General features: G+C 42.3%; 1 protein-coding gene across 2 annotated transcripts in view; it reads right to left on the bottom strand.

Moving 5' to 3' along the window:
* The window catches only part of MOV10 (Mov10 RNA helicase), a 365,220-nt gene that overhangs the window by 285,463 nt on the left and 67,213 nt on the right, over positions 1-12,544 (bottom strand). For both annotated transcript variants that reach the window (XM_078644471.1, XM_078644472.1), the window contains exon 4: positions 12,068-12,306. In XM_078644471.1, coding sequence (XP_078500597.1) covers positions 12,068-12,306 — 239 coding nt within the window. The remainder of the gene's footprint in view (positions 1-12,067; positions 12,307-12,544) is intronic.

The raw sequence follows: 12,544 nt of genomic DNA, 5'->3' as shown, positions 1-12,544 counted from the left end.
AAGGAAATGAGGAAGTGTTGAAAAACATTGTCTGCGCCATCTTGCCTTTTTTGAAATGCCACACTTTTGTCGTGCACGGCAGCCATTTTAGATGTCTTGACCAGACCCACTCTCTGCACGCTGTCGATTCGTAGCATGGCTCCTCACCCTCGTAAGCATCTCCCCCAGGCACTGGTCACCACCGCTCTCTGTCTTATGCATGGGCAATAAACCTTCCCCCATCTGCGCTGCTCTTCCCTGAGAATCACACTCTGTGCCCGCCCGACACCTCCCTTTCGCCCTATTCACTACCGCACCCTCTGACACTCCTCTTCCTCTGTGTCCGAATGTCCAGGCCGGTCCTAGGCTATCAGCTAGCCCTGCAGATGTAGTTTATGGCCCCAGCTGTAAAGAATCACCCCTCTTCAAAGGAGTTATAGTAGATCAAGGCCCACACCCGATGTGATCCGTCACAGCACACGCGTTCCTACTATCTGAAAACCATCCTGTATTGTGATTGGGGAGAGGACCGAGCCTGAAGCGGAAGATTCCAGGAATGACTCTTTGTACATCAAAGTTTTTACAATTATGTGTCACATTAAAAATATATAGCACTCCAACAAAGTAGTAGGAATATAAAACTTTAATAACATATAAATATATACAACAAAACAAAAACAGTAAAAACATTTAAACAACGAAGAGACCGTGGCAATTTCTTTTTAATTATCCAATAGATTTATTGAAATTGACAGCACCAATAATGAAATATTCTTGTCAGTAGCGGTCTGTTGTGCGAATAGTTCCAAGGCAGCAGAACGCGCTGAAATCTAGATGGCACGAAAGTGATGTCTAGCAAGTTGCCGCCCAGCAAATAACGGCGTGGGGCGCCGCGGGGGTGAGTGAGTCCAGTAGGCACCACAGCTATTCTTACCGGCATTGCAGAATTACTGCTGGGGACAATGCCTGTGCTGTAGCAGGGTCACAGCAGAAACAAAAAGGATTCTGTTGAAGATGTTGTTGGTTTTCAATTTGAAAACAGTTCTGGTGTCAACTGCTATGCTAATGTAGTGGTTAATGTTTTGTTTTCTCTAGAAAATGTAAAAGAGGGGGAGGCAGTCCAAAGTTCCGTTAAAAGGGCAAAGGAAAGGATCGGTGGTTTGAACTATCAGTCAAAAAGGGGAGGGGGTGCAATAATTTTTCCTACCGGGTCACACTGTGCTTTCACCGGAAGTGAGGTCTGCAGGATTGTAGTAATTCAAAGTGAGGCTGGCGCCAGCATGGGAGCGCCGACGTCCCGCGGATACAGTTTCGTCACTCCACGGGCGATCATGGCAGTCATTCCCCATCGGGGGTCGGAGACTCCCGCGGCTCCTCTAGAATCTTCAAGGTCGTGGAGGACTACGGTGGTGGAGTCAACCAGTGACCGGGCCATTTCTTTATGTTGGGCCCGCTCTTGCCAGGTCGACCGCCATTTTGAGAGTTCGGCAGCTACCGGCGATCGCGGGGTCACATGAGCGGACGGGCTCCACCCTGCCGGGCGAGACGTTGCAGCATGGCCACAGTGGAAGAACCGTTATCTAGGTCGTTCCGAAACTGTGCAGCACTGGAGTTGTTAGGATGCCACCGCCTGGAGCGCTGAGGGTGCAGCTGGGAAGCCTCCACCTGGGGAGGCGGGAGAGGCCTGTTCGCACCGTCTCTCCCTCCCAGTGCACCCCACGGCGTCTCGCTTGAGATTTGTTATGGCCGGACCAGGCGATGAGGACGAGGGGGGGTCGGAGGCATGTGCAAGACATCCCCCTCCAGTGTTGTCGCAGCCATTATAAAAGAAAGAAGTGTCCCGTCCGTCTTCGGGCCGGGCTTCCGGTGGATGTCGGCCGGACGCCCCTGGCTCTGGCCCCATGAACGGGTTTCTTGGTTTATCGGCTGCAGCCGGATCCCGTCGGCCTCGGCCCCCCGACCGTTGGTGGTCGGACCGGAAGAGCATGTGGCGGGACTACCTGCAACTCTCAAGGGCCACCGCGGCCGGACTGGGAGAGAGAGGGGAGGGTCGAGGAGACATTCCCCCCCCCTGCAACTGTTCAGCGTTGTAAAGGCAATCCCCTGGCCGGGTCCCGCTGGTCTCGGCCTCTCCTCCGGCTACACCCTACGTTAGGATCTCCTGGCCGAGGCGTGGCAGCAGAACCTGCCTTATATGGGCTGCTCCCGGCTGGGCGTAGCCGGAACCCTGCCCCACCTTGGAAGTTTCCAGAGTGGGGGTGGATGTTCTACTGACTTGCATTTTCCCTAGTCTATCGATTTTTTTGGCGTGGCAGGCGGTGGGACAGCGAGGGGTGATTTGGTTTCTCTTACTGTTTTTCTGGTCTCTCACCACTGGCATATTTTAACGTTTTCTTGTTTCTAGGACATTAATAGGTTTTATCATTACGTTATGTTATCGTTTCTTTGTTCGTTGTTTAATAAAAGTTCATGTTCATCAGTGGCCTACTGATTTTCGTTTTCCTATTTTTTTCTTTCCAGGTTGTTTCATGGTAAAGTTTCTGTTAACAGGATACAGTGATCACTTCGTTATTATTGCATATGTCCTTTTCACTAGGGGTGCTCTCTGGTCGGGCCAGATGACGTATCTCTAGTAAATGGTCCGGGTGAAAAAGGTGCATCAATCAGTGGGGAGTAGATAGGCATGACAGATTACAACGGGGGAGAACGGTCCGCATTACGTACCCTTTCACTACTTGCAAAGATTTTCCTACGTTTATTTGCAAACAGGGAATACCTCCAAAAAGAACTAATTCCCAAACAGTCAATGTTCGGACAATCAATCAATCAATGAGGAATGAAATAGGTACGACGTGTTAAAGGCTTGCGTTACCTACCCTTCACTATCTGCAAAGGGAGATAGAATATTCCTATTCTTCCTCGTTTGCAGGTAGAGAAGATCGTTAAGAGAATTAACTTCGAACAATTCAATGCTCGATTGAAACAATCAACAAGGGGTACTGTGAACACAAATGAACGCCGCTTATATACATACGCATTGCTATTTTCAACAGGTTGTTCCTAATGTTTCTATTTTAGCGAGGTCAAAAGAGATCCCATTAGTGGCCTACTGATTTTGCTCGATTCCTTTTGTTTTTTTACACGATTTTTCGCTATCTGCAAAGACTAAACAGAGTATTGCGACTCTGTGCTTGTTTGTAAATAGAGAATGAACCAAAGAGAACAATCAATCAAATGGAGAGAGAAGCAGGCACGACGGATTACAAAGGGGGAAAGGGCTGCATTAACTACCCTTCACTATCTGCAAAGAGAGAGTACTCCTAATAGAAATGAGGGGTGGGGGGCAGCAATCAAAGCAGATCAGTGTGCATAAACACGAAAAAAAAAATTCTTACCACGTACTTGACATTCGACAGCTTATGATATTTGCTATTAAAAAACCATTGAAATTCACTGAAAAAACCATAGGTTATAGACCATATATAGTTAGGAATTAGCATTTACAAAACCTTGAAAATTCACTGAAAAAACCATAGGTTATAGACCATATATAGTTAGGAATTAGCATTTAAAAAACCTTATTTTACTCACACAAAACCATTGAAATTCCATATATAGTTAGTTGCACTAACTATATATTGCGCACCCGCAATCCACTGCTGATGATGTCACATATTACATCATTCATGACATGGTCAGTGACATCACTGATGACATCACTGATGACATCTCAAATGACATCACTGATGACATCACTGATGACATCTCATTTGACATCAATGACCACATCACTGATGATATCATTCATGTGACAATACAATGCATCTCCTCACATTTTAATATAACCTCTGTTTCACCCAGTGTTAAAAACAGAGTATAATTTTTGAAACCATTGACACACCAATACTAGTTACTACATACGTACTCACTGATTCCTACGTCTACACACACATTCACTCATTCACCCATACAATCATTCATACATACAATCACTCATGTTTACAACACAATCATATGCACTCATACACCTATACAGACACTCACACTCTGCCACTCATCCATGGAGTTACTCACACACCTAGTCAGTCCTGTAAAGAATCAATCACACTTCCATTTTCTACTCTATACAGTTAAACATAGAGCACCTTACGTTTTCAACCATATACTAACACATACTTACTCTCTTATACAATCATTGATACAAGTACACATTGATCTGTACAGAGTCACACACCTCCCATCCAGCCACACACACACTCAGTCTCCCATGCAAATACTTGGGCAATCAATCAATAACCCATATAGTTACTCATATAGCTACTGATCAACACATGCAGCAGTTTACAGAACAACAGACATAATGATGCACAAATTAAGACAGTTTAGTCACTAACCCATGCACTCAGTGAGACACATTTAATCACTCACTCATACATTCAGTCATGCACCTACTAAATCCTTCGTCCAGACACTTATACATCCACTCATTCTTCAATATGTAAGACATATTTTAACTTTACAGAAACATAGTCACTGGATGTTGTCATCAGTGATGTCATCAGTGATGTCATTTGAGATGTCATCAGTGATGTCATCAGTGATGTCACTGACCATGTCATGAATGATGTAATATGTGACATCATCAGCAGTGGATTGCGGGTGCGCAATATATAGTTAGTGCAACTAACTATATATGGAATTTCAATGGTTTTGTGTGAGTAAAATAAGGTTTTTTAAATGCTAATTCCTAACTATATATGGTCTATAACCTATGGTTTTTTCAGTGAATATATATATATATATATATATATATTACCTATATATATATATATATATATATATATATATATATATATATATATATATATATATATATATATATATATATATATATATATATATATATATATATATATATATATATATATATATATATATATATATATATATATATATATATTACCTACTGGCGGTCGCCAGTAGGTATATATAGTTAGGATTTTTTCTCTATGGGTTTTTTGAAAATTCTATGTCTAATAACTTTGGCGTTTGTGGACGGAATTGGCTGAAATTTTCAGGAAAATGGCACATTTTGTTTCTGAGCAGCCCTTGAAAATTTGGGGGGGGTTCGTCCAGTGGGGGCCGAGAAAAAAGGGGGGTCCCAAAACGTGTTTTTAACATTGAGTTTTCCATAGGGCGGTTGGCCTCACTTTTAGCCCGAACGGCTGAATGGATTTGCACGAAACTTGGCAAAATTGTAGGGACTGGTAGCCCGATGTGCCTTTTGTAGGTCTCAATATATGTGCTCCAGTGGATTTTGAGAAATTAACGTTTAAAAAAAGATATATATCTGTAAGCGCGGACCAGGCAGCGCTCTGGTTCGCGGACTTTTCGCGCAACGGAGCTTTGTGAAGCGAAGCTGATTGGTTCTCCGGCGTCTGTCAACATTCCAAACAGTCCGTAGCGGCCGCCATCTTGTCTCTCGGTAGGATCGAGAGACAAGAGGAGGTCAAAACAAAGGGGGAAATAACTATAAGGGGGCATAGTAGATCCTCGCTGACCCCCTAGGTTTGATGTGGAGGTTTTAAAAGGGCCCCGCGGGGCAAAAAAAAATAATAAAAATAATAATTGAACGGCTGAATGGATTTGCACGAAACTTGGCAAAATATTAGGGACTGGTAGCCCGATGTGCCTTTGCTAGGTCTCAATATATGTGCTCCAGTGGATTTTGAGAAATTAACGTTCAAAAAAAGATATATATCTGTAACAGCGCTCCGCTTCGCGTAACGGAGGTTTGCGAAGCTGATTGGTCATTCTGTCACTGGGCTATAGTTGGGCTACATCTGGCTGATATTTGGGCTACATTTGTTTTTTTGTGTGTCTGGCGGCCATCTTTGGGCTACATTGGGCTACATTGGGCTTCATTGGGCTACATTCGGCTAATTAGCAAATAGCTCATCGCAAACTAGGAATGGTAAAGAATCGCTATTTATTCCTTAAAGTTCGCTATTTAGGAAATGCAAATAACTTTGATGATACATATGGCGGTTCATCTCTAACAAGATAAGAAGCATAGGGATACATTTATGATGACTGGCGCATCACCAGGGATGTGTTAGTCATTCTGTGCCGCTGTTCCGTCACCTATGGTGTGCTGCATTTACAATGCGGCGCATCATGGGGCAAAAACAGCACAGATGCGTGATGTATCTGTGCCGTAAAGGTGGCGCATTGCTGGAGTTGTATCGCAAGTGTGATGAAGCTCCAGCAAGGGTCGGGGGTGCCCCTGTCGCAGGGTTTCTGTTCTCACACAGAACTGTGGACAGAGGATTGGAACCTCGGCGAATGCATTGCTGGAGTTGTATCGCAAGTGTGATGAAGCTCCAGCAAGGGTCGGGGGTGCCCCTGTCGCAGGGTTTCTGTTCTCACACAGAACTGTGGAGTTAAGAAGAACAGATGTGTATTTGAAATGTTTATTTACTAATGCCGTCTTCTCAGGCGTAGTACCTTAGATAATAAAAGTACACATATTATCAGTAGCAAAATTACCAGCATAGTTACTAGTACATAAAAAGTGAATGGTGATAGTATGTTAACATGCTGTAAATGAATAAGAGTTAGCAACACTTATAAGCAGCCGCGGGCCGTGGAGGGAGTTACGGTGGGGCAGGGAGGCGGGGAGGGGGAGGGGCAAGGTAGAGAGGGCTCCACCCTGCTTCTCCCCCTCCCCGCCTCCCTGCCCCATCGTAACTCCCTCCACGGCCCGCGGCTGCTTATATCTCACCCTCCCTAATACACATATTATATTATTTGCTAAGAAGGTCTCTTTGTGTTGGTTTAGGGCGTGCCCATACTTTAGTGTCTTAGATTTGAAGGAATCACATCAGCATACACCAGCTCTCTCTTCATGTGAACCGCATCAACTGTTGTGTATGTGTGTTCGGCAAAGCAATATAAAACCCGCCTCATGCCCAGAATTGGCAGAAGTTGCACTTATGTTATGAGTATGAAGTCGTGGAGATCAGACCTCATAACAATTCTGTATCGTGTTGTTCTTGAAACTTTAGCACTCGCTGTACAGATATAGTTTAACAAGTAAAGCAGATAGTAGACCAATAACATATTATTCTCATGTAAACCACGATGAACTACTAGGTGGAAAGCTAAAGCAACAACTAAGTGTCGTGTGCAGAAGTTGCAAAAAAGGAAAAATGGCGTTTAAATCGGTAATGAGCCCATGCTAACTTAACACGGTGTAAAGATATCCAGGACCTAGATGACACCTCCTCATGATCCGGAAACGAACTGAATAAGATAATAGAAGTGCCATCTCATGAGAGCAGATTGCAAGTTTATATGTGGACGGTCCGCAAGGTAAAGCATTAAAAACTAGGAAAATTCAATGCTAAAGAAAAATAAAACAGCCAAGTACTTTATCGAGTCTTAAGCCAATAGGCAAGGTAAATAATAAAAACTTGACAAATAAGTCAATGAATTGTCAATGAAATGCTAGTACTCAGCATATCAAACATGAAAAAGGTCTATGACATAACTGTGTATGCAAAATAAGCTGCAACAGCCTCCAATAGGAAGTCACCGTCTTCATCCGAAAACAGTTCAGCCATCCAATTTAAAAGCGGAAAAGAACATACGTGCTCTCCCAGCACCGGATCCTCTATCACCATCAGAGGACAGCTCGGTGGGTTTTCAAGAAAGCTCTGTTCCAAGAAAGACTGTGCTGCCGCCAGTAAATTCCAGGGACCAAGTAGTCCATGCATCAATGCCACAGCCATAATCCTTTCGCCAGGACAAATCAACTCGTGAGTAATGATAGGAGTCATCAGCTGATTAAAGTCGACGTCAGGAGAAACCGGTCCGCAGAGACACAAATCAATGGCCCAATCGAAATCACAGGTCAGGCAGTGAAATACAGGCTGGACACAGGTGAAGTAGGAGAACCGAAAAGATAATCCATATGCCGTGCTTAATATCGCCAACGGCATTGTGCCATAATATTCTAGCATGCGATTGCGGAACAGTGTCAGCAGCTGCAGGGTCGGAGGTTGCATAGGAGGGACATCCATATTTAAAAATGTAAAAAAGCACAAGAGCGTCCGCTGGTAATGCAAGTAAAAATGGCAATCCACGAACCAGAGTGCAGAAAATACAATGAAAGGGAGCAGGGATGACTCCAAAGATTTTCTCAAATGAAGTCACGAGACCACTGGTAACAACTTTAAAAAAGTGTGCCAGGGATTTTGTGGAGGATGCGTTAAAGATAGTCGGAAACATGTTGCTGAAATTGAAAGGCAAACCTGTGTACGGGTGTTCGCTATGTGAAGTACGAAAGTTTCACGGGCCGAACTCAAGGCCACCTCTCTCTGAGACAAAAGAGCTCTTATTCTTGCCATGCCGTTGAAACGTGTCCCAAGGTTGGTATTTGTGGCCAGATTGAAAACTCCCTATGTTCATGTGTGGGAGGAAATAGAACATTTCTGCAGCAAATAACCCGTTCACTTACTGTTACGATAAAAGGAATACTTTTAATTAACTCAGAACAATCTTCATTATTGAGCATCAAATAACTACCATTTTCCAACAACTTGAACGTGGGGATGATAGCAGGAACTGGCGTGCCTTGCAACACGCAAGCCATATTTGGTCGGTGTTTGTTGCATGAATCGTGTAACTGTATGTGCCTACACATTAGTGAATGATCTGGCGTCTCAGTGCATTCCTCTCCATTCAGATAAACTTCTTGATCATCTTTGAAACATCTGTATGTGTATGGAAGCGACCAGACCTCATGAACAAAAGCACTACCTAAAGGTTCATAACGACCTATTGGTATATATTTCATACAATTTGAAAACTTATATAAAGCAAAAGGCAGCGTTATTAAACCGTGGATAAGGCATGTTGCCAAAAAACCCGCAATCCTCTGCTGATGATGTCACTGAGCATGTCATGAATGATGTAATATGTGACATCATCAGCAGTGGATTATGGGTAATGGTATCTCTAGTTTACTCCCCTATAGCTGTCTTTCTTTTAACATAAGTGTGTGTTTCCTTCCCTTATACTTACTGTTTTTGGTTCGCTTCCAGTTCGCGTACCAGCGAGCGAACTAAGAGAAATAGAGGTTGGCACAGTTCCAAATATTGTACCAATTTTTTAATAACGGGGAGGTAGTTCTGAAAAGAACTTTTTTTTTATTTTTCTGAACATTTTTTTACTGTTTTTGAATTTTTCGGAACAGTTTTATATTTTTTTGGGTTTTTCTTGGAGGGGGCAATGAAAACGATTCATTGTAAAGGGCTCAACAGGAGCAACAAAACAAAAAAAAGAAGTATTTATTATTTTGGGCGTTTCGGACAAACTTGCATATGATAGTCAATAGCTCTGTTGATCAGAGTGATGCTTCTTTCTCCGTAGGAAATGAATCCATCGCAAAATACGCAGGTGTGTTTTACTTCACCAAATCTCATTTGTATATTTGGCACCATCTCCCTGCCCTCTGGTCCCGTTACTTCCGGTACAACAGATCTTCTGGCCATAATAGGGAGATTATCTAGGTCGTTCCGAAACTGTGCAGCACTGTAGTTGTTAGGATGCCACCTAGTCATATGGCGATGCATTGTGTAGTTTCCGAAACTGTATTTTTTGTCGGTCCCTCTGGACAGTCTATCTTGACATATAAGGCAAGTTACGTATCTTGCATTTACTTTTTTCTGACCTTTGGGAATTTTAAAAAATTGCCAAATGAAGTTTTCTTTCCGGTGAGACGTCTTGGGCTGCTCAGGCAAAAACTGCCTCTCTTCGTGCTCGTCCTCCTGTTCCTCTTCTTCTTCTTCTTGTTGAATTACAACTTGAGCAGGTGGTCCACTCTTCCTTGGATGTGGTGGAGGTGGTGGGGAAGCACCAGCTGAAGCTACTAAAGAAGCCATTGCTCAGTGATCACAAAGGGTCTTTCTCTCACAATGATGAAAGTCAGAGTGAGGAAAGAAGGAGGGATTTTCATCATTTGGGAAAAACAAGAGTTCTCAACCAATCAAAAGTGTTCATTTTAGATTATATGACCTAGTCTTACATCATTAGGAAACCAAAAGTGAAATGAACCAATGAAAAGTGTTATTACCAAGTCACATGACTTGCTGTGTTTACGTTAAGCGCTTTGCAGGGCCTCCCGGTTTGCTTCCAGAAACCTGCGCTTTGCGACTCGCTTCGCGTACCAGTTCGCTAACGTAGCACGTCATATGACGTATCACGCGACAACGTGAAACGTCATGCGGACGGGAGGCGTCACGATGTTGTTTTCTAACGCGGCACTTGCGGTAAAGAAACGTTTACCGGCTCGCGGTCTATTTCGCGGCATCAAGGTCAGCTAACGGGAAGCTTCCCGATTCGCGAAGCGGGAACGAAGAAAAAAAAATATTTAAAAAAAAAATTATTCATAAACATATAAAATATATTTTTGGATTTAAAGAAGAATACATTTTACAGCTACAGATATTAGCTGTTAAAAAACCAATGAAATTCACAGAAAAAACCATAGGTTATAGACCATATATAGTTAGGAATTAGCATTTACAAAACCTTGAAAATTCACTGAAAAAACCATAGGTTATAGACCATATATAGTTAGGAATTAGCATTTAGAAAACCTTATTTTACTCACACAAAACCATTGAAATTCCATATATAGTTAGTTGCACTAACTATATATCGCGCACCCGCAATCCACTGCTGATGATGTCACATATTACATCATTCATGACACGGTCAGTGACATCACTGATGACATCACTGATGACATCTCAAATGACATCACTGATGACAACATCCAGTGACTGTATGTTTCTGTAAAGTTAAAATATGTCTTAGATATTGAAGAATGAGTGGATGTATAAGTGTCTGGATGAAGGATTTAGTAGGTGCGTGACTGACTGTATGAGTGAGTGATTAAATGTGTCTCACTGAATGCATGGGTTAGTGACTAAACTGTCTTAATTTGTGCATCATTATGTCTGTTGTGATGTAAACTGCTGCATGTGTTGATCATTAGCTATACGAGAGGCTATATGTGTTATTAATTGGTTGCCCAAGTATTTCTATGGGAGATTGAGTTTGTGTGGGGGTGGCTGGGAGGTGTGTGACTCTGTGCATAGATGTGTGAGCAGTTGATTCACTAGGTGTATGAGTTCAAGAGTGCATGTGGAAAAAGCTACATGGGCGGTTGACTGTGTGCATGAGTGTATTGATGAGTGAATGGATATCTCAATGCTACATGTCATAGTAAGTACATATGTAAAACACAGTACATGTGAGAGTTGGCATATATAAATAACTGTGCATGAGAGCCACTGAATGTGTGAGTGGCTGTATGGATCATTGTGAACTTGTATCAGGGATTGTATAAGAGAGTAAATATGTGTTAGTATATGTTTGAATAAGTAAGGTGTGTATAACTGTATAGTTGAGGAAATGGAGGTGAGATAGTTTCTTTGCATGACTGACTAGGTGTGTGAGTAACTCCATGGATGAGTGACAGTGTGTGAGTGTCTGTATACACTGAGTGTATCTAAGGTTATATTAGAGTCTGAAGAGGTTTATCGTATTAGCACAAGAATGATGTCAAATGAGATGTCATCAGTGATGTCATCAGTGATGTCATTTGAGATGTCATCAGTGATGTCATCAGTGATGTCATCAGTGATGTCACTGACCATGTCATGAATGATGTAATATGTGACATCATCAGCAGTGGATTGCGGGTGCGCGATATATAGTTAGTGCAACTAACTATATATGGAATTTCAATGGTTTTGTGTGAGTAAAATAAGGTTTTCTAAATGCTAATTCCTAACTATATATGGTCTATAACCTATGGTTTTTTCAGTGAATATATATATATATATATATATATATATATATTATACACACCACACATATATACACACAAATGGTAACCACCCCAGGTAGAGCACATCAGACCTACTGTACATGACTACATCCTGCTCATAGGTAACTTTATGCAGCTGCTTTATAAAATGATACATTTTGTCAATTTTCTATCAAAGCTTCATACCTGGTGCCAGAATGAGGGGGCTGCTCGCAGACACTTTCCTTTCATCTTCAAAGCCAAATACCCGCAGTCTACGCAGAACTTTGTACTGCCTGAACGTCACTTCCTCATCACCCTTATTTTCAATACAGATGACGATTGTTTTAGGTTCATCTTGGGTAAGAGGAAATCGAATCCTTCCATTTGTAAGGTCATGTGCAGAGTAAATATGGATCCCTTTTTTCCCACCGATAAACTCCGACCTGAGAAGAAATTATATGGTCAGCATTTTCATCCTTTAAACAGATGCATTCATGGCAGGATTCAGGGAATTTCAGACCTTAGTGCTGGAGACATATATTTTATTTGGGTGCTTGATGGCTCCTCTTGAACACAGTGATATACACTGGTTAACCGAACTTCAAAACAATGAATAGAAAAATCAATGTGCGAAGTGTATTCAATATTATATGGATATTTAAACTAGCCGTAGTAGTACTA

This window comes from Lissotriton helveticus, chromosome 5_1 (genome assembly GCF_964261635.1).
Source record: "Lissotriton helveticus chromosome 5_1, aLisHel1.1, whole genome shotgun sequence".
In the NCBI taxonomy this organism is placed as follows: Eukaryota; Metazoa; Chordata; class Amphibia; order Caudata; family Salamandridae; genus Lissotriton; species Lissotriton helveticus.
Note: the sequence above shows the minus strand (reverse complement) of the source record. Positions and strands in the feature narration are given on the sequence as shown.